This window comes from Tursiops truncatus, chromosome 20, assembly GCF_011762595.2.
Source record: "Tursiops truncatus isolate mTurTru1 chromosome 20, mTurTru1.mat.Y, whole genome shotgun sequence".
Taxonomy (NCBI): Eukaryota; Metazoa; Chordata; class Mammalia; order Artiodactyla; family Delphinidae; genus Tursiops; species Tursiops truncatus.
Genome location: NC_047053.1, coordinates 43,641,892 through 43,666,333, shown reverse-complemented (window position 1 = coordinate 43,666,333; position 24,442 = coordinate 43,641,892). Strand labels below are relative to the sequence as shown.

The following is a 24,442-nucleotide window of genomic DNA, read 5'->3' as shown; positions in this document are numbered from 1 at the left end:
GCGTGGGTGCATAGAATCTAGCGCGCTGGCTTACGGGCCTTCAAGTTCTAGGTCAAGTCTGAGCGTGAAAGCTCTTGTGACGTGCTCTGACTTCCCCACAGCAGCTGCTATTTCCAACGGCTTCTCCACTCTGTCGAGTGAAAAAGAAAAGTCTGCCTTACCGTAGGGCCTGCTGCATTCCGCGGCACAGAGCTCCGCGGCCTGGCTGCCTGGCCTGCGCCAAAGGGGAACCACCGTAATTCCCTGTCGTGCCAACGCCCCCGTTACGCCGGAATGTTGTTCTCCCAGCGCCCCAAGGCGAACACACCGTTGGACACGCCGATGTACTCAGGGCCAGGCCAGCTTCAGTCAGGCTTTCCTGCGCTATCCTGGCCACTGTAGAAATGCTCTGAATTCTAGGGTTGGTCTTCAGCAGGCAGCAGCCCGACCAGTGTGGCTCTCACTTTTTATTAGTTCCCATTCCATCTTTTCCCCACCGAGGGTCCCAAGGCAAATGCTAATCTAGCCCTAAATACTATATCTGTGTCTTGAGTTTGAAATGGAGAAGGGTCCGAACCTAGGTAACATCTCTTTATAATTTAAATGGTTTCCAATAATTTGCTTTCAACAAAACTAAAGGAGGATTGAATTGTTAGATATCATTAAATATAGTTTTTAATGATAAATGTGATTGTTAACACAGCTCAGAAAGAATTCAAAGAATTGAGTGACACTGTTATATATAACAAACCCCTTATAGTACTATCTACTTATGCGAACAAGTTTTCTCTGTGCTTCTGTTTTACTCTAATAAAAAATTAATATTCATCCACACACATGAACTAATTGAGAGGAAAATTCCCTCTTGTAAGTGATGTATATCCAATACAATTTTAGTTTCTATAAAAATTTAAAGAGATATTTATGTTGTTTTGAAAAACCTAGTACTAATAAGTGTAACCCTTAAAGCCTTAGTAAGGTTACAATTACTTTAAAAATTTTTTTTTATTATTTTTTATAAATTTATTTATTTCTTTTTGGCTGTGTTTGGTCTTCATTGCTGCGTGTGGGCTTTCTCTATTTGCAGCGAGCGTGTTTTCCAAACAGATATGATGAGGTTATTAATAATAGACTTTCAAGCATGGAAATAAATTACATGTCAGATAAACTGTGGATGGAATAGAGTGGAATTATGAGCAGAGAAAAAGGAACTATGTTAAAGAAGAGCTTGCTCTCCTGTTTTTAAATGAATGATATTGGCTTCTGAATCACTGCTATTTGGATTGAAATAGATTGATATGAATGCAACAGTTTATAAAGTGTCAATATTTACAACACACTGGAAATTATGTCCTCTGCAACTATTTATTTATTTTAAAAATTTATTCATTCATTTTTTTGGCTGCGTTGGGTCTCTCTAGTTGTGGCGAGTGGGGGGCTACTCTTCGTTGCGGTGTGTGGGCTTCTCATTGCAGTGGCTTCTCTTGTTCCAGAGCACGGACTCTAGGCGCATGGGCTCAGTAGTTGTGGCTTGCAGGCTCTAGAGCACAGGCTCAGTAATTGTGACGCACGTGCTTAGTTGCTCCGTGGCATGTGGGATCTTCCTAGACCAGGGCTTGAACCCATGTCCCCTGCATTGGCAGGCAGAGTCTTAACCACTGCACCACCAGGGAAGTCCTGTCCTCTTCACCTATTTAAACTTATCAGGAAATACTTCAGATGTCAACTAAAAATGTGTGAGGGGAAAATAGATTTTCAAAATTCTTTTAGGGAGTACTGCAAAAGGACAGGACCACTGACTTTTCTGGACAACAGCCAATTTCAGTGGAGTAGTTGACTGCACATGTTCTCAAGCCAGACCATCTGTGTTGAAATTATGTCCTCCTTTTGATATGTTTTTGGGAAATATTTTTTTTAAATCAAAGTATAGTTTACACATAGAAGTGCATATGTTTTTACAACCTGAAACACACTGATGCAATCAGCACTTAGATCAGGAAATAGAAGAGTACCAGCACCCCAGAAGTTTCCCTCCTGCTTGGGTAAATTTCTTAGTGTCTCTCTGCTTCTGATCCCTCATCTTTAAAATGGGGATAATAATACTGACCCCATATAGTTGTTGTAAAGAGTTGATGAACTAATATCTGCAGGGCAGTCAGCACGGTGTCCCCCAACACAGGGTGAGTGCTATGGAAGCGCTGGCTGTTGTCATGATTCCCTATGGCCACCACGCCAGCGCCTCTCTGCTTCCCTTCACCCCAGCCTGGCTAAAAGCCCCCTGTTCCGGGGACTCCTGAACATGGTGGATCCACCTTCAGGTCCCCAACACACAGCTCCTTGGGAGAGGGACTTGGAGAAGATCACAGCTGTCAGTTACAGCACAATCAAGGACCTGATGACCCTACGTAAGTTACACACCCAGCCCAACATGAAGTGTGCAGACTTTATTAGCTCTGAGACACTCACTACATTGTCCCCTAGGGTCCCAAAGGTCCTCACAGAACCATCAGGGGCAGAGTGGCTGGGGGCTGGAGTTCTGTCCCTGATGTGTCCACTACAGAGGACACTTTCATCTCCAGCTGGTTCACAAGCTCTCGGCGGGAGGTCTTGACCAACCTTGGGGGCTGGCTGGGTGGTGGGGGAGAGTTCTGAGCTGGGAGGTGATCGTACTTGGCACAGAGCAAGGCTCTCACACAGTAGATCAGGAAGGTCTCTGTTCTTCACTGAGCCCTCTGTCCCATAAGCTACCTCTACACCTGAGGCTCACCCCCCCTCCACCAGGCCTGCTGTCTAAATAGAGACCTGCGGGAGGTTGGGAGAAGTCCTGAGCCTCTTGGCCCAAGCCATCTTGGGTCACCTGGATTGGCAGTTTGTAGCTACTCTAGGTAAATGGTTTTCAGTTTACAGGCTGTCTGCCTCCCCCAAATCCTTAACTGTCGCCTCACCCGCCTTCAGTTCCTTCCTGGTGTCTATTATCTTGGGGTACAGTGGCTCTAGCTCCTCACAAATCCAGGATCTGAGCCATGTCTCCGGAACTCCAGCTATTTGGGGACAGAGCTGAGGTGTTCAGGGAGCGAGGGAAAGTGAGGACCACAGACAAGTCCCTGTACCTCCAGGGGATGCAGAGGCGAGGCCAAGGGTGACGGGAGCCCCTCAGGCTGCTTCTGTTCTGAGGACGGTGTTGTAGTTTTGTCCATTTCTGTGGCTGGGGCCAGCATCCTGGAGGAGGAGTTCCCGAGCTTCGGCCTCCATTCGTCCAGGTCACCATAACTGGGGGCCTGGGAGGGGCAAGAAAGAGGGAGGCATGCAGTACGGGGAGCCTCCCCAGGCCACCCCGACTTCAGCGATGGGAAGTGGCAGGAGCTGTGTCCTGCTGCCCTTGCCCCAGATGTGGCGTCCCTGGTCACAATCTGGGCTCTGTCACCGCCTGTCCAGGCTGCCTGTCATGACTCAGACCATAAAGGAGGACAGCAAAAGTCATAGCTGCTCTCGGACCACAAAGGCCGTGGGCTGGATGCCCACTGAGACCAAGTTAAGGGTGGGGGAAGACATGCAGCTGCCTCCAGGCAAGCCCCTGGGGATCTCCTCAGCTGCTTACCTGTGCAGGGGGCAGATCGCCCTGGGGTAGTAGTCTAGTTCCTGGACTCTGAGTTGCTGAGGTTGAAGGAGACAAGGCCAGGTCATTGGAGGCAGGGGCTCCCAGAATGTAGCCAGTGTGGTCCTGGGGCGGGGGCTGCTGAAGGAGCTGCAGGATGCGGCTGAGGTCTGAGGACATGCGTGATTCCAGCCTGTCAGGCAGAAACCCACAGTCGGAGTCAGGGTCAGGGCTGGGGCTGGCAAAAGCAGTTTAGGTCCTGAGGGCAGCTCTCGATTTTGCAGCCTGCATGCTGTCCCTGCTATTTCCCTGCTGTAATCCACAGCCCCTGCCCAAATTCCCCTTAGCACACCCCTGACTCTGATAATAACAGTGATCAGGCACGGTGCATACATCATTTAGTCCTCATAATGAAGTTTTTTTTGGCGGGGGGTGGGTAACCAAATTACTTTATTTGACGGAATGGTACTATGGAAAGAACTTAAGTAGATGTTTTGGTGCACCTTAGGAAAGGTGAAGGTAACCCAAACATGCATGCACTGCCTTGGTGACCAGGGACGTCATCCCCGTGGCTACAAGAAGCCAGCCTAAGGCTTAGCTCTCCTTAACACTGTTTCCCAGAGGGTGCCTGTCAAAGAGACACTCTGGCCTCATAATGAAGCTTGACGTGGGTATTCTGGTTATCCCCATTTCACAAAAGGGAAAACTGAGGCTCAGAGTGGTTAAGTAACTTGTCCACAGTATTGCTGGTAAGTTGCAGAGCCAGAATTGGAACCCAGGACTATAGTGCCCCCAAGCCCTCACTCTGCCACCACAGCCGTACCATCCACAGGCCACACCCCCTTTCCAAGGGCCTGTGGAATTTGTTTCTGCATGAGGTTATGCCCATCTCCCCAGAAGTCCTCCTTGGCATGCTCCAGGGTTTGCTGGGACAAGCCATCCAAGGAATTGCACTTAGCGACAGGGATGGGGAGGTCTGCAGCTAAATGGGGCTGGCCATTCTCAAACCCATGGGGCACCCAGCGATGTCCCTGAGGCACCAGGAGGGGGCACCCGTGCCTAGCCTGCCACTGGGCCTGCCCTCTGTGGCTGCCCCCACCCGTGGCCCACAGGTCACTCACCTGTTCATCTGGGCCTGGAGCTGCTCTAGCCTGGAGCCTAGCTCCCGAGGCCAGCAGTCTGGGTCTCCCTGAGGGTTTGGGGGGCTCTGACTTGGCCTGGGGGGCACTTGCTGCAGCAACTCAGGCCAGCGGCCAGATGCATCTGAGATGCTCAGGGAAGGGGCTGCACCTGCACAGGGCAAGGGAAACTTGAGCTTCGGTTCATCCGGTTCCATAGGCCTGACCTTCTTGAGCAGAGCCCGGGCCCCTCCCCCTACCTGCCATGGGAGCACAGGGTGGGAGGAGTGGATCTCCTTACCTGGGCGCCCTGAAGTACGAGGTCCTACCCCCATAGAGGTCTGGCTTCTGGGACCCAGAAGGCTGTAGCCCTGGGAGGGGGCCTGGGGCCCCAGCCTGGCGGGGGTGGGTGGCTGGCTGGCTGGGAACGTCCAGCCCTGGCCTCACTGTCCAGGGAGCTGCCGCCCAGCAGGGCCCTTGGTGCCTTGATGTGGAGCCCCAGGGGCTGGCCAGTATCTACCCCTGAGGGCAGCCCTCACTCAGGCTCTGAGGACACAGGGGGAGGAAGGGTACAAGGGCCTCCGACACTGAGCCTAGGGAGGGAGCCCCTCTCCACTCACTGAGGGGACTGGGGAGGCCTCTCCCAGGGGAGGCAGATTGGGGAGGACCTGAGAAGGGGCAGGAGGCTGGGCAGGGGCTTCGGGCTGGGGAGGGGCAGACACTGGTGGGGGCTGGCTTTGCTCACCTGACTGGTTGTCACTGAGGAAGAAGCCTTGGTGGTCCTGGCTGCCTGGGGCCTGTTGGGGTGATGACTGGAGACCCTCGCCTGCCTTGTGGAGAACGAGAGCATCAAGTAACAGGGACCAAAGCCAGGACAGGGCCTCTTTGCCCTCCCCTCCCCCTCCCCCCGTGGCCCTGTGGCCACTAGGTGAGAAAGTGGTGACAGGTGGCTGGGCTCCCTGACTGTGCTCCCGGCAGCTCCTCTCCTGTGTGTGTGTGTGGGAGATGAACAGGGGCTTGGAGACGTGCAGACCCCCACAGAGTCCTGCGAGAGGCCGCCTTGAGCAGCAAGGTTGGGGTCGTGGGAGACAGGGGGACTGTTCTCCCTTTTTCCCCAAGGCCCTGGTGTCCCCGCCTTCAGCGTGGGCCAATGGGGCGATTTCCTCTGAGGAGACGGGGTCTGGAAGTCCCAGTCCGTTCAGGGGGTGCCCTCAGCAGTGCCCCTGGCAGCCCACCTTCCTGGCACCATGAGATTTGAGGGTATCCAGGGGCTGCAGATATCCCAGGCCATGGGGATCACATCCCTCTTGCCCTGGAGTCCAGCCACTGAGCACTTGGGCCACCTGATGGCTCCTGGCTGCTGGACCTCCCCCAAGGCAGGGTCTTTGCAAGATGTCCCCTAGGTGGGAAGGGGGCAGACCGGGGAAGGGGAGGACAGCAGAGGGCAGAGGGTGCGGAGGGCTGTCCAGAGCATGTAAACCTGCCTCAGCACCACCTCCAGAAGCTGGGTGTGGGGCTGGGCCAGCAGGACCCCTCCTCCTGACACCGGGGATGGGGGGCTCAGCATCGGGGCCTCAGCTGCTGCTGCCCCTGCCGGGTGTGCCTGCCCCCGCCTTCCCACTAGCTGGTTCCAGACCTGCTCCTCCATACAGACCCTTCCGGGCACTTCCACTCCATACTGGCTGCCCCACGCCTTGGCAACCCTGAGCTCCACAAATATTTGGTCTCCCTGCACACCCTTGAGACTTCCTTGGTTATTTAACTATGCAGCTCTTTCTTTTTCCTGAGTTATTATAATCTCCTCCACTGAGTGATAAACTTGAGAGGAGAGACTGCTCTATTACTGTTTATACCCCTGGGACCTGGCACCGTGAGTTCTTGGATGGCAGACACCGCTGCCCCCGCCTCGCACCCGCCCCTTGCAGCTTGGTAGGATGTGGTGGGAAAAGCCCGGGCTATGGAGATGCACAAACTTGAGTCCCATTTTGGCTGCGCCATTGACTATACGGCTTACTGTATGGCTGTGTGGCTTTGGTCATTTGTCCGCTATGACCCTTAGTTTCCTCATCCGGAAAATGGGGATAATAACACCACCACACTTGCGAGAAGACTAAATGAGATCATGTAAAAGGAGCCCAGCGCTTACCACATAGTTGGTGCTCGATAATTGGTAGCTACCTTCATATTTAGCATTATGTTGGCCATGGTAGGCACAGAAGAAATTATGGTAAAGGATGCAGGAGGGGGTTGAAAGGAAGGCAAGTGGCCGGATGGGTCCCTTTAGGCCAGGCAGGCCAAGCTCTCAGCCGGCTGACTGGCCACTGCCCATTACCAGCTGGCCGAGGGCCACCCCCCACCCAGCCTATCCAGCCCGGACTCACATCCCGCAGGTTGAAGGTGACTTCCAGCTTACTCCAGAAGCTGTCTGCGAAGGCGGGGTACATGTCCAGCACCTCCAGCAGGTCTGCCCGCTGGATCTTGTGCAGGTCACAGTAGGTCAGGGCCCGTACATCTGCACTGGACTTGCCCGGCCGGGCATGGAGGCTAACGGGCTCCCCAAAGATGTCATTCTTTCCTGCCAGCCAGAGGGGCGGGGTCTTTCTAGGGCCTGGCTCCAAGCTCTCTTCTGAGGAGCCTCCCTGAGGACCGCTTAACCATGACCTCACCCCACTTCAGGGATCCTTCTGGGCTGGGGCCTGGGAACAAGGTTGGATGTGCTGGCTGAGGGGTGCTGCAGAGACCCCTCCCACCCCAGCATGTGGGGCCCCTTGCTATCTCCAGGCCCCTTGGGACCATCCTCTATTAGACTCCCCCCTCCTGTTTCCCACTTTCTTTGGAACTGCCCCTACCACCCCCATCCAGGGGACAGTGGGCAGTAGGGACCCTAGAGGCTCCCTGCTTAATCTCTTCTTCTCCGGGCTGCCGCGGTGCTGCAGAGTGGACGGGACCCAGCGTCAGGAGTACCCAGCTCCCCAGGGGAGGGCCTGAGGCTTCCCTCTCTTCGTGTTCCCGCTCCCTTTGTGGGGCCAAGTGACCAGCATGGCCCCAGCAGAGGAAGCCTGGGAAAGTCACTTCCTCTCTCTGGACCCCAGTGTCCTCATCTCTAAAATGGGTATAACCATATCTGCCTTGTCAACCCCCATGGGCTACCCAGAGAAGCAGATGTGATGCTTGAGGAAGTGGCTTGAATAGCAAGACGCACCAGACAGGTGGATGCAAGGCCCGGGGAGGGACAGATGTCACAGGGTGGACACGGGCTGGATACAGGGGCACGTGGTGAGGGTATTGGGCCCTCCTGGCGCCAGATACTGTGCTAGCCACAGCATGTCAACATGAATAAGATGCTGTCCCATGCACAAGGAGCCCCCCAAATCCCAGAGAGACAGATTACAGAATGATCTCTAGAGCCTTAGAACAGGGAAGAGCCAAGAGCAATGGGGCTATGGGGGAGGGAGAAGCTCGTTCCACCAGGAGTGGTTGGGAGCAGGGAAGAGGGGGGCTTACAGAGCAAGTGAAGTGGGGGGGGCTGTGTTGTGAGACTCTAGGAGGACTGGAAAAAGGCAATGGGGTGGAGGAAGCAGCATGTGGTCCGTGTGGCACAGTCAGGGCTGGGGGCAGAAAGCCCAGGGTCAGGGTGCCAGGGACCATAATTACTTGGATGGCCACTCCCCACAGCAAAGTCCAGCCCCCCAGCCTGGCCGTACCACACAAGAGGTGCTAATTGCTTGCACAATGATGGACAGAGGCCAAGACATGTGCCCCAAGAGAACCGGATAAAAGGTCATTTACAGAGGAAGGGACCGAGACTTGGAGAAGGAAGGGACCCTCCAGGGTCACATATGAAACCCAAGAAGCTGGAAATCTGGGCAACATTATAAAGTGATGGTTTTCCAGTAGATGAAGGATTATGACCTAATGTCCATTTCCACTCAGGACAAAAATGAGAGGAGTTCATGTCTCTAAATAAAACTTAAATTGGACTGGCTTCTTAATTATTAATAATAATTATTGTCTCTCCCACACGGACGGTACTTCTAAGCTTGGCTGAGACTGAGGGAAGGGCTCATAGAGGAGCCCGTGCTTGAGCTCAGCGTTGAAGGATGACTGGGGTCCGCCAGGCAGGGGTGCAAGATAGGTGCTCTGAGCAGAGTGGCAGCACGTGCAAAGGCACAGAGGTGTGACAGATGGGCAGGTTTACAGAACTAACTAGTTTGTATGGCTGGAATGTGAACTACTGGGGGGAGGCTGGCAGGACTTAAGGTGGCCAGAATGGGGAGGGCTGTGCATGCCATGCACAGGGGTTTACATTTGTTCCATGGGTCATGGGACCCATGGAAGGATTTTGAGCAGAAGAGGAGTATGCCAGATGTGAATTTCAGGTCACCGGCAGAAGGTGGAAGATGGAGTATGGCAGGAGACCAGACTCAGGGCCATGGGAAAGGAGCTCCTGACACCTGCCCAGGAAGGACACAATGAGGGGTGGACCCAGGCAGGGACAAGTAGACAGGTATGGGACAGAGCGAGATTAATGAGGGGAACAGACAGGGCTCCGTGGCTGCCTGGATGGTGGCGGTGGGGCAGAAAGGAGGAGGGTGCTTCTTTGGTTGACTCCCAGGTCTCTGGCCCAGGCAACGGAAGGTTCACAGTGATGGGGATGCCGACGGAGCTGCCTTTGAGGGCAGATGATTTCAGACTGAGATATGCTGTGTGGTCTGCCTATGGAATATAAGAGTGGCCATGCCCAAGAACACATGGGGTAGTCCAGTCTAAGGAGAGACTGGGGTCGGGACACAGTTCTGGGGGTCCTTGTGGCATAGGTGAGGCTGAGATCACAGGAGCAAGGAGCTGGCCCAGGTGAGGATGTAATGGGAGAAGAGAGTGAGCAGCACACTTGGTGAACACCAGCCGAGGGCAGGCCAGAGGGAGAGGACTGGGTGGAGGGGCTGGAGTAGAGCCCGGCCATGGCGAGCAGGGGAGGGTGAGTGACGGCCTGGGCAGGGACTTGGGGTGGGCTGAAGTCAGCGGGAAGGCAAGGAAGATGAGCTCTCAGACAGCTGCGGTGACCTGCCCAACGTAAGTGGCAGGGGCTGTGTGTGCCCCAAATCTGTCCCCTGTCCAATGCTCGCATCCTTCCTCTGAAGTGTCCAGCTGTCCCTGCAGCTGCACCGAGACTGGGGACCCCCCTCCATCCGAGGCAAACCCTCGTCCTCTCACCCTGAGCTTCCCAAGGGTGGGAGAAGGTCAGAAGCTGCCTGGACTTCCGAGTCAGCCCCGTAGCCCTGGAATCCCTGCTTGTCCACCCACCAGACATCTCTGAGCATCAACTTCCCTATCAGGAAAATGGAGCCTGTGGCAGAGGTTAGTTTTAAGGCTTGAGTGAGCTGGGTGTAAAGCTCCCCCGTGGCACACGCTCTGCACATGGCAGGTCAGCAGAAGGGGCCACCGTCATCATTGGGAATGGTCTGGTCCAGGCAGGGCACCCCACACGCCGGCCTAGCCCTCCCCGCCAGACGCACCGAGGATGGCCACCACTACGTCGTCGCGCAGGATCTCGATGGAGCCGCGGGAAATGAAGTAGAGCGTGGAGAGCACGTCGCCGAGGTGCACCAGAGTGTCCCCGGGCGGCGCGTGCGTCGTCTTGAACTTGATGGCGAGCGCGCGCAGGCAGCCCTTGCTGGCGCCGTGGAAGGCCGGGCAGTGCTGCAGCAGCGCGCGGTGCAGGTGCAGGCAGATGTCGGCCTGCAGGCACTCGGGGAAGCCCTTCAGCACCTGCGAGAAGGGCGGTCGCGTCCAGCGGGGCGCGGCCGGGGTGGGGGTGGGGCTGGGGGAACGGGTGGGGAGGGCTCTGGGGACGCCCTGCGCCCGCGGGACTTTGGCCTCCCTCGGGGAGTTAGCCAGAGCTGAGACTTGGGCTAGGTCGCCCGCCCCGCCCCAGGCAGAGCGGCGGGGGCTCACCGCGTTCATGTCGATGCCGTTGGTGTAGGACCAGGCGTGCTGGAAGTACTCCTCAAGGCGCTGCCGCAGCGGGTTGGGGATCTGGTGGAAGCGGATGAACTCCTTGACTCGCAGCATCTGCGTGTGGTAGCGCGCCGTGCCCGAGTACAGGCGCTGGATGATGGCCGACACGTTGCCGAAGATGCTGGCATACATGAGGGCTGGGGCGGGGAGCGGGGGATATGGGCCGGGGGCAGGGTGCGGGGTGAGCTCCTGAGCATCCCCACCAGGCCACAACACCTCGGGGCCTGCTCCAGGACCCCCTCCCTCTCCCTGGGATCCCCCAGTCAGGGACCCCTCTGTCCAGGGCAAAGTCACAAGTGCCCAGGACGGCGCCAGGGCACATGGGGGACAAAGACCCCTGGGCTTCCTGCCCTCCTCCCTCTGCCCTCCCTCCTGGCAGCTTCCTGGGCCCAGAGGCCAAACTCCTGAGAAGATGAAACCAGGGCAATGAATTTTTTTTTTGGGGGGGGGCAATGAATTTTTTAAATTCAGATATGTTTTCTCTTTCAAGTTGTAAAAATATAATAAAGGGAAAACTCTTGGTCTCTTGTTTTCACCCATTTTCCCCTCGTTTTTGTTTTTCTGGGCTTTAACATCTCTAAATACTTCATGGGCGTGGACCTATGCTAAGAAGGGCCCTGGACTTAGTTTAATGCTCTGCTGTCACCGTCTTGAAATTCTTAATAATTTTGTTTTAACAGAAGGCTCCATGTTTTCATTCTGCACTGGGCCCTGAAAATGATGTAGCTTGTCCTGATCCCTGGTATATAGCGAGGGCTACATGGGTGTTAAATTCTGTGTATAGTTGGTGTACACATATGCAAAAGTTCATTGTGCTGCCAACTTAGGATCTGCCTATCATACACTCTCTATTATATCTCATTACAAAACTGAAACTGGGATTCTATGAGTAAGGCCCGGGACACTCACAGCCGATGAGCATGACGCAGATGGAGAAGACCTTTTCAGAGTTGGTGTTGGGTGAGACGTTGCCGAAGCCCACGCTGGTGAGGCTGCTGAAGGTGAAGTACAGGGCCGTGACATACTTGTCCTGCACGGAGGGGCCTGAGGCTGGGTCGCTGCCATTGTAGCGCTTGCCGAGCTGCGCTCCCAGGCTGTCCAGCCAGCCGATCTTGGGTTCCAGGTAGGGCCGCTCCACGTTGCCGATGGCGTACCAGATGCAGGCCAGCCAGTGTGCGATGAGTGCAAAGGTGCACATGAGCAGGAAGAGCACTGCTGCCCCGTACTCAGAGTAGCGGTCCAGCTTGCGAGCCACACGCACCAGCCGTAGCAGCCGAGCCGTCTTCAGCAGCCCGATCAGGGTTGTGGTCTGGAGGGGTAGGGAGGGGGCGGGGACACGGAGTTGGGGGTCAGCCCTTGAAAGGCTGTGCTTAAGACCACGTTTATTCACTTGCGAATGTGGTCACATAGTCATTCAACAAACACTTATGGAGAGCCTGCTTTGGGCCAGGCTCTTGGCAGTGGGGCACAGTGCAGGGCCTTAGGAGCTCTCAGTGTAGAGTTCAAAATAGCCATATGTTTGCTCGCACAAAAGTCTACAGGGAGCACAGAGGAAGGGGAGGTCAAGTCTGCAGCGGCAGGGCAGGGAAGGCTTCCTAGAGGAGGTGGCACAGGAGCTGAGTCTTGAGAGAGGAGGCTGGGTCTCCAGGCAGACAGGAGGGAGAGGTAAAGGGCACTCCAGGCACAGGGAGCAGCATGAGCAAAGGCATGGAGGTGTGAGAGGGCACAGTCCACGTGGAAAACCAAGGGTGATGCTGCAGCTGGGAGCACAGAGTAGAAGATGGTGGAGGAGTGAGGAGTGAGCCTGGAAGGTGGGCAGGGGCTGCTGCTGCCTGCGGAAGGTGGCCGCAGGGCCCACAAAGAGCTTGGCTTTTATTCCAAGCCACTGGGGAGCCACTGAAAGTTCTGAAGACTGGGTCAGATAAGGGACAGGGTCAGACAAGTGATCTGAAACTTGCTCTGGCCTCTGCGTGCAGGGGCTGAGGCTGGCAGGTGTGGGGCTGGGGCAGAGGTGGGTAAGAAGGCCACTTAGTGTGCAGGCAGGGGCAGTGTGGGTGGAAAGTGGGAGGGCGGACTTGGGGATAGATTTGCTGGGAGTGGGTGGTCATGGGAGCAGGTAGTCACGATGGACACCCCGTGCTGGACGGGCTGGGTGACTGGGTGACTGCAAGAGGCAGAGCCGATTTCAGCGGAAAGCTGATCCCGAGAAGGTGGGTCAAAAGGACATAGTGGGACTGCAAGCTACGAGAAGAGCAGGAAAATGCCCTCACATCAGCTATGAGAAGCAGGGTGGGCATAGTGGAGGGGCTGGGGCTTAGGAGGGGGTCAGGCTGCATGGAGGGACAGCCTGTGGATTCCTTTTCTAACGCCAGGGTAAGAGTGGTTTAGAAGTCAGCACGAGGGGCTGGGGCACAGGAGTGCCCATCCCAGAAGGGGCAGGATTCTGGAGCACAGGGAGGGCACCCAGGCCTGGGGTGCTCAGCTGCTCCTTCTCCAGGGCTGGGAGATGACAGATGTCTGAGGCCCCCGCTTTCCACCACCACTTGCTTTGGCAAAGGTGCCCAACGCCAGGTACTCTCTGCACCCACAGCTGGGGCACAGGGGATGGCCACAGCGGCCGGCCTGAACGGGGTTTGCTCACCTCATCAGAGCCAGTACGGAAGATGAGCAGGTCGAAGGGGATGGCGGCCACCATGTCGATGAGGAACCAGCCCTTGAAGTAGTGGACAGCAATGCGGCGGGGGTGGCTGACCACCTCGTCGTTGGCGTTGACGTAGGTGGTGCGGAAGTTGATGACGATGTCCACGACGAACATGATGTCCACGATGAGGTCCACCGTGGTGAGCGGGCTGCAGGTGTAGCCACAGTCCGCGCGCTGAGGCTTGTCCTGGTCGCCGAGCAGGAAGGCGGCCGAGTAGGGCGTGAAGATGGCCGTGTAGATGACCAGCAGCAGGATAAGCCAGTCCCACACGGCCTTGAAGGGGCTGTAGTGCAGGAGGGTCCCGCGGTGGATGCGCGGTGCCTGCAGCTGGTACTCCGGCAGCACGTCCGCACCCAGGGACAGCACCTGGGGGTAGGGACCGTGGGGCAGTCAGCAGGGTGGCCGCCGCTGGTGAGACGGGTCTGGGAGGGGTGCAGATGCAGGGCTGAGGCCTAGGAAGGGAGATGTGGGAGAGGGTGGGCGATCTGGGCTGTGCCGGGGAGAGGGGACGACACAAAGATGGGGTGTGCATGTATAACAGGGCAAGTTCTTAAGGGGACAGGTGTGCAGGAAGTGCAGAGAGGAGGGGGGTTCCATATGAGGGGTGCAGCTCTGTCCCACAGTGACCCCAGGTTTGAAGCTCACAAACTCCCTCCCAAACAGGCCAGCCTGGAACGGGTGGAGACAGGGCTGGGGGAGGGGAGAGGAGAGGGCCAGGCTCAGGCAGATTGAGAGGGTGGTGGGGCGGGGGGCGGGGCATCAGTCCTCTCTGGTGGGTTTGGGAAGTTTCCAGTGGTCAGGTTCCCGATGGGAACAAGTCACCCCCAAAATACCCTCTGCATTCCTGAGGGCCCTGTGGAGCCTGGACCTGTGAGGGCCCTCCCTGGGGCCAACCCTCAGAGCCTCCGTGGAAAGAACCAAATTTGGGGGTGAGTAGCTAATCTGAGCCCTCGACAGGTGCTGTGTGCCGGAAGCCTTGACTCCTTCACACGTCCGAGGGGGTTTTGATCATTACGTTCAGCTGAACGCCCTTCTGCTCTGACCCTCTGACCCCCGCCTCCAATCCTACGGCCAACACAGGATCATCAGGGCCCAGTCCAACATACCCAGGCTCTGCCCAGCTGCCGAACACAACAAACAGCTGGGGCAGCAGGAAGGCATGCATGCGTTTTGAAGCCAGACCTCCCAGGTTGATCCCAGGTCGGACATTGCTGTGTGTCTGTCTTGGGGCAAGTTTTTTAACCTCTGTGAGCCTCTGTTCCCTCACTGGCAGAAGGGGATGACAAAGGACAACAAACTCCATGGGGCTGTTGTGAGTAAATGAGCTGGTACGTCTCAACGGCACATGTCGCTCTACACGATAATTCCTCCTCCCCACTCAACCCATGTCAGACGCTGCCCCGACAAGGATGGGGCCTGAGGGGTGTCTCACGGACCACGCCCCACCCCCTGCCCAGCACTACCAGATAGGGCCCTGCCGGTGGTCCTGGTTTAAGAAAATCTACCATGTAAGGTTCTGACCTTGCAAACCAGGTCCATTAGCAGATGGGATCACAGTAAGGAAGATCCACCCAAGGGCTGGTTCCAACCAGACGGTCCCCCATCTGCCATCCAAGGCCCTGGGAGGGGCCACAGTGTCCCCACCCTGTGGTGACCTCCAGCTCAGCCTTGGCCTCGGCTCCTGTTTTGCCTCCCCAGGATGTTTCCTCTAACCCTGCACAGACTCAAACCATCTTTTCCAATGTTCTCCCTGCTCCTTGTAAACACCCTGACCACACAGCTGTCCCCCACTGACTTAGAGCTGCAGATCCCTTGTGCCGCACGTCCGCCTCATATGCCCCGCACTTGGTCCACACAGGGGCTCAACTAAAAGGGGCCAAATGAGCACTGAAAGCCTGGCTGTCATGGCCACCTCCGCCCCTGGCTGCTCAAGACCAGCCAGGATGAAACTGCAGAGCACGGGGAGTGGGAGGGAGGCAGTCAGACTTTGGGGGGATAGGGTCCGAGGAAGTGTACATCCTCAGGACTTCCAGACAGGGGTGCCATCTCCCCCACCACAGACCTCCATAGTCTCCCATCGCCTCTGAGGCCAGCACGAGGCCCTTCTCAGTGGGCTCTCAGGACGTAGGAACTCAGGTGTGGGATCACAGCCCTCTAGGCCCTTTGAGTTCGGGTTGAGGCTGGTGTGACTTCCGTGCTCTGGGCCATGCCAGCCTGAGCTCTGTCAGGCTCCTCCCCACCTTAGGGCCCACAGGCAGTGGGTTAGTAAAGCCAAGAGGGGCTGGGGCAGGGGGAAGGGCAGCAGGACAGGTTGGGTGCGGGCAGGGACCACGAGCCCCAGCCAGCTCTGTCGGGCTTCACGGGCAACTTTCCAGTCCAACAGCCCCCATGGCCCCTACCACCAACCTGAGGGCCCCGGGGTGTGCAGCTAGGTGGGCTTCCCAGGTCATTGGGCCACATTGCCTGACCTCCAAGCGCCCAGCCCTCAACCTGGGGTCCTTTCCCAGGGTTCCTGTGCTTGGTGAGGGGCTGGGTCACAAGGAGTTTCTACTCCATCTGCTCCGGCACAGACAGTGCTTCAGGTGAAAAGGGGTAGGGAGGCAAAAGAGCTGCTCCCATCCGCTTATGAAGCAAAGTCCCAGGGGAAGCTGGAGTAGGCGCCTACCTCGCCCTGCAGCCCCTTGCCCATCTCTGGCCTAGGCAGCCCTCAGTGCTTTGTGGGGCCAGCACACTCAATGTCAGATGAGTCCTCAGAGACAGTGCGGTCCAACTCATTCCTCCGGATGGGAGCCCCGGGGCCCAGTAAGGGCATAAGGCCTCTTGCCCAAGGTCACAGAGTGGGCTGGTGGCAGGGAACCTGAACCTTGGGCACGGCCCTCTGCATTTCCCCCTGGATGGTCAGCTGGGGACTGGGGCACCAGGCCCCAGGAGGAGGGACACGGGGGTCAGCTGGAACAGAGGACCCAGGGGGGTTCGCCTTGGCCTGGCCAAGGTGGGGTGGTGGGGAGGGAGGCATTTCGGGCCTGATCCCCAGGGACCTGAAGATGCCAGGGCCACCTCTCCTCTGCCTGGATTGCAGAAGGATCCTGCCATGGGGGGGCTGGCTGTCGCCTCAAAGGCAAGGGGCAGAGGCAGGGCTGGGGCTTCCCCATCCACTTCAGTATGGCCCTGACACTTCTTCTCTCTGCTTCTCCGGGACTGGCAGAGCCTTGGGTGGGCCTCCATGGTGACCTGCGGGTTCCCCCCTCCCAGCTCCTCCAGGCCTAGGATGTGGCACTAGTCACAGGCTCTGCTGACCCCATCCTCCCCTGGTTCTGGGAGCTGAGCATCAGGGTGGTGGCCTTGGGGTTGGTCTTTAGGTCTAAAGAATCAGACTCCAGCAGGACAAGAGGCCTGGAGCTCAGACCAGACAGTAGGGGGCTGGGCAGGCCGGCTCCCTCTGCTAGCCCAGCCCCGGAGGAGTCCAGTCCATGGCCTGAGGAGGGACCCTCAAGGCCCAGCAGAGCCCCGTCCACCCTGCCCTGCAGGCCGCACCTGGGTGACCTTCTCGGTGACGTTCTGGGTCCGCTCTACCACCTTGTGGGGTGCGATGATCTCAATCTCCGTGGTGGAGCCCGAGCGGTGCTTCTCCAGGTTGAATTCCACGAAGTTGAGTGTGAACTGCGGGATCTGGCTGATGGTCCTGTACTTGACCCTGCCCTGGCCAGGTCCCTGTGCACCCGGCCTGCCATGAGAGCCCTCTGAAACCAGGGCTGGGGTCAGAGCAGCCAGGGCTGGGGGACCCACTGCTCTACCTGGTGCTCCCCGCCCCTCCCCGGCCACCTGCTCCCCGCCTCACCGGAGCCCAGGAAGCTCTGGGATAGCAGGCGCTGGGACAGGCTGCGGCTCCCTCGCTTGGCCAGGAGCTGGGCCAGGTCCTCAAAGTTGAGGATGAACATAATGACGGCCCCATCCTCATTCTTCACGGGCACCACATCCACGAGGCAGCGGAAGCTGGAGGCTGCAAACACCGTGGGGAGGGGGTGTCACTGGAGGGGTCCTCTCCTGCAGGAACCTGGCCTGGGGAAGCTAGGGAGTGATCTGGGTTAAGGTCAAGTTAAGAGCAGCCGTGGGGGGTGAGGAGGCCTGCAGAGTCACCAGAGCTATTGGGCAGAGGGTTGGTGACACTGCCCAGCAGGTGCCCCACCCACAGGGCAGAGGTGGAGAGAGCAGCTAAGCTTCTCATTAGAAAATAATGTAGCATCGGGCCCAAGTCCACACTCAGCCCTCAGCTCAGGGCTTAACCTTGAGGTTCGCTTCTGCTGTAATTAAAGCCGAGCAGATGGGGGTGGATTAAGTGGGGAGGTGAGGTCGGGTGTTCTACCCCCATGTAGCTCTGGCTGGCCCTGGGTTCAGCTCCCATATTCCCGTCTCACAAAGATGTCCTGCTCCCCTGATGCTGGAAGGAACTCACTGTTGAGAACATACTGAGTGCTGGGCACTGAGCCAGTTGGCACATGAGGCCGCAAGCTCCATGGTGGCACCCAGTGGATCCCTGGAGGGCCCACACGGACCCCTGTTCCGCTGAGCCTGGGGTTCTGAGAAACTGACTTGCTGGGGCTGGCTGGGGCCCTGGAGCGGGGAGCCCTGGGCTCTCAGTACATAACAGTTTGGAGAGGGGAGGGGACTTGTCTGGAGCGAGGACACTGGAATGAAGGCCAGGCTACTGCTCCAGGCCTGGAAGGGGCCCATGGTCTCAAGGCAGAGGTGCTGGTGCTGGGACTGGGGGTGGAGGCGGGGCAGGCAGGGCAGTGGCCTGGGGTCTGGAGAGGGAGAGGGAGATAGATGGCAGGGTGGGGGCAGGATGGGCCCTCCAGCCACTCTCCCTGCTCTCTCAGGAAGCCCAGACCCAGCCATTGACCCCACTCTTCCTCTTTCTCTGCTCCAGGGTCTCACTCCCCCTTCCATAGGTGAGTGGAACAAAACAAGCTAAAACTTCCCTGTACCCCAGAGTCCAGTCTGTGGGCTGGCTGGATGCCCCGTGAGCCCCCCTCCATGGTACCCGGTCATCCCATGTCCCTCAGTTCAAAGTGTTGGTGGGTGTCAGGCCCAAGGGTCAGGATGGATGCTAAGGGCAGGGGCCTCAGGTAAAATGACTATCAGGAGGCAGGTTTGTGTCTGTCCCATTTGCCAGCTGCCAGGACCTGTTCCAGGTGCTGTTAACTGAGTGAATGGAAGAATGTGTGTAAATGTGAGTGGGTGGGAGGCTAGCTCACAGGATTATTACTACTTTGGGTTTCACCAGAATCACGCTTCCCCCAGCTGCCCTCTGGTGTGCTTCCTCTCACCATTACTGCTGGGGGGCAGCCAAGCTTCCCCCATCCTCCCTCCCACGTTCCTCCCTGGGAGCAGGAATCTCCAGGATCAGATTCCCGGACTCCCAGGCACCAGGCGTCAGGCAGCCATCTGCCAGCTGCTGCATTGGGCCCCACGGGAGACATCCACCCCGAGGAGAGGCTACCCGCTCGCCTCTGTGACCCACTCCTGGGCTCGCAGTGCTGTAGGCCTGCCTCCCAGGCCAGAGCCTGGTGCTCTTGTCAGCCCGGGGCATGGCGAGGCTTGGGTACTGGGACCCACCCAGGAAGCCTCCTTGGCCAGTGACCTGAGACACCGCCCCCAAGGCCAGACTATCTCCTCACTCTCTCTGGCACTGCAGAAATCTGGCCTGGGAGCAGGCGGGGAGAGGGCAGACCTGGGCAGAGGGCAGGGCCTCCAGGTTCTATGCTGCTAGGGGTTGCCAAGGCCCAGTCTGTACCCACTGATGCTATCTTTGGAAAACTGAGGCTGGGAATGGACCAAAGACCAGCCCATCAGAGCAGTGAGGGCTGGAAGGGGGCCGTGCGTGACACCCTATGCCTGACCTTCACGCTTGCTGCCTGTGGGGTGGTGGAGACAGGAGGCTATCAGGATTTGGACGAGTTCAGAGCATTCTTTTCCTGATCCCTAAGCTGTCCTTGCTCATGAGCACCTGTGTCCGGGTGACCGGAAGGGGGTGAGTGTGGTCACCCTAGGTTGTGCCCAGGAGTGGCAGTGTTTCTGTGCCCTTGCCCGCTCCCTGGACGGGGGGCCACAGGCTGTGCTCATTCTCCCTTCCAGGGGCTCCTCCCGGTCACCTCTCTGACCAAGGGCAGCAGGCGCATCTGCCCCCTGGGACACCTCACTGCTCTCCGCTCTGCTCTGTGTCTTGGATGTGTCCCTTCCTTCAATTTCTTATAGTCCCCGCCCCTCCCCTATGAGCCTCCCTGTTGTCTATTGCCCCCATCTCTTTACACACCCCCGTCCAGCATGTGGTGAGCCCTCAGGGAGGAGCTGGTGCCACAAAAGCTGCCACTGAGAGGGCGGCTCCACACCGCCTCCCGACTTGGTCTTTCTGACATTCATGGGTGGGTGTAAAGAAAACACTGGGACCTCAGACCTCAGCCCTTGCCCTACCCTCCTGATCTGGAGCTGAGGACTAGAGGATCCCCAGGCTTGCGGATTAAGGGACTCTCTGGTTTGGGGTCATCAGAGAAGAGGATCTGGCCAAGGCAGGCAGGGATGGGCCCCTCTGACAGGCCCCCAGTAGGGGCGTGGGCCGGGGGGGAGATCTGAGTGCCCTCCATCCCTCCCTGCAGACTTTCGTTCGTTCTAGTCTTACGGCCATCCCCATGCCTTCCAGCTGTTAGGTTCTTACTTGTCCCAGTGAAGGCAGATGGCGGCAGAGCCAGTTTCTCAGGGGTCTCTGAGCCCTGTCTCAGGGGGTAATTTTTGTCACATGCCCTGGCCTCTTTGAGCCCAACTTTACACAGCTGCACAATGTGGAGATATGTGGACACAGACCTTCTACTTTGACTTGGAGAACTGTCAGGGGATTACCCCTTTAGAGGAAAAGAGGATTATAAATCAGCTAGAATTCTGTCCAGGACCCCTTCCCTTCTCACCTCCCTGGAGTCAGAGGGGGGAAAGAGGGGGGAGAAGAGGTATCGTGAGGAGGGAAGAAATCATCATTAGGATGCCCTCCAGCAGGGCTATAAAATGTATGTGACTATGATAAAAAACAATCATGCAGTCAGAGTGGACCATAAGGTGAACATAAGCTATCTGAGCATTACATCCTTCCCTTAGGGGAATGCAAGCCAGGAGGTTCCCCTTTCTGGGTTCCGGCCAGCTTGGGGCAGGTCCAGGTGGTCAAAGTCTTGGACTATAGGACAGGGAAGGGCTTAGGATGGGGGTGGGAGTAGACTGGGATTTATGGGGCACCAGGCATGTGGGTAATTTTTCATTTTCACCCAGGGACAACCTCCAAGACTAGGTCTCTAGGGCCCCTTCTGATTGCTAGAGGACCCCAGCAGGGTTCTGAAGACCGGAGTCCTGATCTGAGGGTCAAGGCTTGGCCTTGACCTCTACCCCCTGCCCAGGCACATGCAGCGTGCTGAGGAGACCCTAAGAGCTCTGATTTGACATCACTAGGAGTCTGTGGTCAGTCCTCACCCCTCTGGGGCCCAGGTAGAGCTCTGGGGTCAAGGGGAGGGACAGAGAAGGACTTGTTGTCCGCTATCATTTCCTGCTGTCCCACCCTGTTCCCCTGGGACCCTTCTCACTCCTTTGACTGTCACCTCCTCTCTGCAGTGGTGTGAGGTCACAGCTTTTAAAAATATTCTGACTTCATTAACCCTGTGAGCGCTGCCAAGCTAAGCCAGGTTCTTCCTAGTCCCGTAATCACTACCCCATTCACATGGGTGGCAGCAGCAGGGGACAGCCAGAGGTACAGCCAGGACCTGACCAGGAAGCACCCGGAAGCCCTTAAACACACACACATGCTCAGGTTCACACTTACACTCATGCTCCACACACACACACACACGAGGCCCCTGCTACCCGGCTGTCAGCACCCCTCAGCCCCAGTGCCTGCCGTTTACCTGCACTCCAGTGGTCCTCATTCCTTCTTCCCCAGGGAAGGCCCTCTTCTGAGGCTTCCTTCCCCCAGAGTCCTGCCTCCAAACACAGAGGCTGTTGGGTTCCTTTCTCCCCTCTTGGGATTATTCAGACCAGATATCTCTGAGGGAAGAATCCAGAGATTTGGGGTCCAGTCCCAGTTTGGACCCAAGCAGTAGAATCTTGGCCAAGTCCCTTCTTTTTCTTGGGCCTTGGTTTCTTCATCCATGAAAGGAAGGGATTTATCTAAGCCAGTGGCTCCTAAACTTGGCAAAACACCCAAACTGCCAGGGAGATTTTTACAAATACACCTGCTTTGTCCTCCCTCCACACCTCTGAGTCAGCCTCTCTCTAGGGAAGGTGTGTTTTGGAAAACAAGCTCCAGGTAATTCTGATTCAGAACCAGGCTGGTGGGGCCATTGATCCAGGTGATTTCAAAGGGACTTTCAGGATCCTAATTCCCACTCCTCTCTTCCCTCCCCTCACGGATCCAGTGAAGCACTGGGGGGAGGGTCTTAAAGGGCTTCATGATTTTTCATCCTCAGCCCCTGACCTATGCTTTTGTTCTGTTTGCAGTAAGCTTGGGCTGGCAATAACATCCCAAACAGGATGAGCCTCCAGGTCATGGCAAACTCCAGACCCTATCTCCCCAGGGAGCTAGGGCTTGGTGAGCCAGACCCAGCACTCTTTTCAAGCCAGCTGCCCCTTGCCTTGCCTCGCCACAGAGGCCTTGAGGGGGTGACTCCTCCCCTAATCCCCAGAGCAGATGGAGATGAGTAAAGGTTAATTTCCATCCCAGCTGCCTGACAGCTGGGGCTGACAGTGACAGAGTGGACAGCCAGGGGACCAGGGACATGGGGGAGGGATGGTGGTGTGGGAGGCCCTGCATGGGGCCAGGACCAGTTGGTGGCTCAGTCTGGTCCCTGGCCTCTGAAAGGGACCTCAGAAGGCATTTCATCCAGTGTCCATCACTTCACCCTACAGATGAGGAAACAGAGGCCCAGAGAAGAGACAAGATTTATCCAGACCCTTTGGTCCTCTGGGTCAGTGCCCTTCCCATGGTCACTCTGCCTGGACAAGAGAGGGGCCAAGCCTGCCTTGCAGAACCTGTGGCCTGAGGGCACCTCACCATCCTTGCGGTAGTAGAGGATGTCCACCTTGCACTCCTCGGCCCCCAGCAGGGCCTGCGCCAGGCGGGACATGGCACTGCGTGGGGTGTTGGGGCCTGTGAGGAAGTCGCAGGTGCACGGTCTCTGCATCACTTCCACTCGGGAGTAGCCGAAGAGTTCACAGAAGCCATCGTTGCAGTAAATGATGGCGCAGTTCTCCATCTGAGCATTGGCGATCAGGAACTTACGACCTGGGGTGGGAGGTGGGAAGCCCATGGCAACCAGGATCAAGCAGCAGAGAGGGAAAGATCATAGGGACTCTTGGGAGCAGTCAGGGGGGATCTGGATGGGGGAGCAGAGCGGTGATCAGAATGGGGGAGGGGGGAGGTCAGGTCTGGGGAGGGTGGGAAGACCACGGAGGCCAGAGCCATGGGGGAAGGTCAGGGGACTCCTGGGAGTAATGAGGGGGTGGTCAGGAGGGGGAAGCAGGAGAGTGATTAGAGGAGTGAGGGAAGGGGAGTCAGGGCTGGGGATTGTGGGAAGACCAGGGCAGGAATGAATGGGGTCGTGAAGAGGGAGGGAGGCCCAAGGCTTCCTGGAGGCAGGGAAAGGGGTGTGACCAGACCGGGGCCAGACCTGGGTGAGCTCCTGGAAAGACCAGAGTGGCTAGGGTTAGGAGGTGAAAAGGAGGGTGAAAAGGAAACCTCTGAAGGAATTTGGGGGGGTGGGGGGCGGTTCAAGAGGGAATTGGTACAGTGATAGAAGGGGAGGTCAGGGCTTGGAAGGGGAAAAAAACAGCTCAGGGGTGGAGGGGAGCACTGCGCTCTGCCCACCGTGCTGTAGAAGAGAGGGCAGCATTGGAGGTAAGCGGGGGCTCCCTGGGGGAGAAGGTGTTTCGGGGACACTAAAGAGAAGGGTTTTGCGTTCAGCCTCAGGTACCCCCCCACCCTGCTCTATCTGAAGTTAGTAAAGGGTTCCGGCCACTCCGGCCACCGAACCAGGGCTCCAGATCGTGCCCCCACCCGACGCACACACTCACTCTGGCCCTCGAACTTGCGGATGATGGTGTCCAGGTAAGTGTTTTGGGGCGCGACGTGGCCCCTGCGGACCGGCATCTTTCGGCTGCGGCCTCTGCCTGGAGCCACCAGCGCCCCGGCTCCCTGCGTCTCCGTCTGCCCTCTGGCTCCGCAGCGTCCGGCTCCGGGCGGGCGCCGCCCCCGGGGAGGGCCGCGGGGCTTCGTGCCCCGCCCGCCCGCCTGCGTCTACCCTCTGCTGCTCTCCCCGGCCCTCCCCGGCCCTCCCCCGCCGGCCGCTCGCCGCGCCTCCTCCCCTCCGCGGCCGCCCGGGAGCTGTCCGCGACGCGGTGCTGAAAGAAGCCGCGCGGCGGCGGCTGGGCGGGGGCAACTTCTCCGGGACTCAACGGGGCAGGGGCGGGGCCCTGACTCCTAGGGGGCGGAGCTGGGCGGGAGTCCCGCTCCAGGACTTCTTGGAGGAGCTTCTGCTCTGTCCCAATGACCTGTGGTCTCGGCCCCTCTCAGACCCGCTCCCGGTACCAGAGGGCAGTCCAGACGTTGCCAGGCGGTCTCTCTCAGGCCATGGGGGGTCGGGGGGTGGTGGCGCAGAAGGGGGTGCTAGAGGCCTCAAGTGGTTTTCTGCTGAAGGTCTCTTTCCTGATCTGTTGGGCTGGACTCCAGCAATGGTACGGTTAGACCTCTTGCCCATCCTTACCAGGTGCGCTCCAGCTGAACCCCAGTGCCCACGTAGAACTCCTAGTGGCAAGCCCATCCAGGACCTGGTCCTGGCAGAGTGATGTACAAGAAATATGCAATGAGGTGCTTTCTTGAGCTCTTAGCATACAGGCACTGCTTGGGAAGAGAACAGATTTAAAACCACCTATTAGCAACTGACCACTGATTAAAGTGTCTGAGTACAGGTTGAAAATGAATACAATAGAATAAGCAGATGGGGA

At 57.6% G+C, this 24,442-nt stretch overlaps 2 protein-coding genes across 3 annotated transcripts; both read right to left on the bottom strand.

The window, feature by feature from the left end:
- Positions 1–682: 682 nt before the first annotated feature.
- On the bottom strand, positions 683–21,481 carry LOC101337887 (voltage-gated inwardly rectifying potassium channel KCNH6). Of its 2 annotated transcripts, XM_073797071.1 has the most exons (12): positions 21,349–21,481; positions 17,250–17,411; positions 16,946–17,151; positions 13,352–13,777; positions 11,620–12,019; positions 10,648–10,847; positions 10,209–10,461; positions 7,074–7,267; positions 5,438–5,522; positions 4,696–4,864; positions 3,578–3,767; positions 683–3,257 (listed from the first exon to the last, which is right to left on the bottom strand). In XM_073797071.1, exons 2-12 carry the CDS (start codon positions 17,347–17,349, stop codon positions 3,021–3,023), a joined length of 2,460 nt encoding a protein of 819 aa, XP_073653172.1. In that variant the 5' UTR covers positions 17,350–17,411; positions 21,349–21,481; the 3' UTR covers positions 683–3,020. The 2 variants fall into 2 exon arrangements, with proteins under 2 accessions (XP_073653172.1, XP_073653171.1); XM_073797070.1 differs by having other exon boundaries at positions 10,209–10,847.
- Positions 21,482–22,310: 829 nt separating this feature from the next.
- LOC141277279 (voltage-gated inwardly rectifying potassium channel KCNH6-like) lies at positions 22,311–24,431 on the bottom strand. Its single transcript, XM_073797077.1, has 2 exons — positions 23,513–24,431; positions 22,311–22,724 (listed from the first exon to the last, which is right to left on the bottom strand). Exons 1-2 carry the CDS (start codon positions 23,586–23,588, stop codon positions 22,333–22,335), a joined length of 468 nt encoding a protein of 155 aa, XP_073653178.1. The 5' UTR covers positions 23,589–24,431; the 3' UTR covers positions 22,311–22,332.
- Between the last annotated feature and the right edge of the window lie 11 nt (positions 24,432–24,442).

What these genes read in the sequence shown, in the direction of transcription:
- LOC101337887 (XM_073797070.1), bottom strand. Translation starts at nt 17,349, where the DNA reads ATGTTCATCCTCAACTTTGAGGACCTGGCCCAGCTCCTGGCCAAGCGA. An exon ending in CTGCGTCATGCTCATCGGCT is followed by an intron (nt 10,848 to 11,619) that starts GTGAGTGTCCCG and finishes TCCCCGCCCCAG; the next exon opens with CCCTCATGTATGCCAGCATC. An exon ending in TCACCTTCAACCTGCGGGAT is followed by an intron (nt 5,523 to 7,073) that starts GTGAGTCCGGGC and finishes GTTCTCCACAAG; the next exon opens with GCAGGCGAGGGTCTCCAGTC.
- LOC141277279 (XM_073797077.1), bottom strand. Translation starts at nt 23,588, where the DNA reads ATGCCGGTCCGCAGGGGCCACGTCGCGCCCCAAAACACTTACCTGGAC. An exon ending in CCGCAAGTTCGAGGGCCAGA is followed by an intron (nt 22,725 to 23,512) that starts GTGAGTGTGTGC and finishes CTCCCACCCCAG; the next exon opens with GTCGTAAGTTCCTGATCGCC.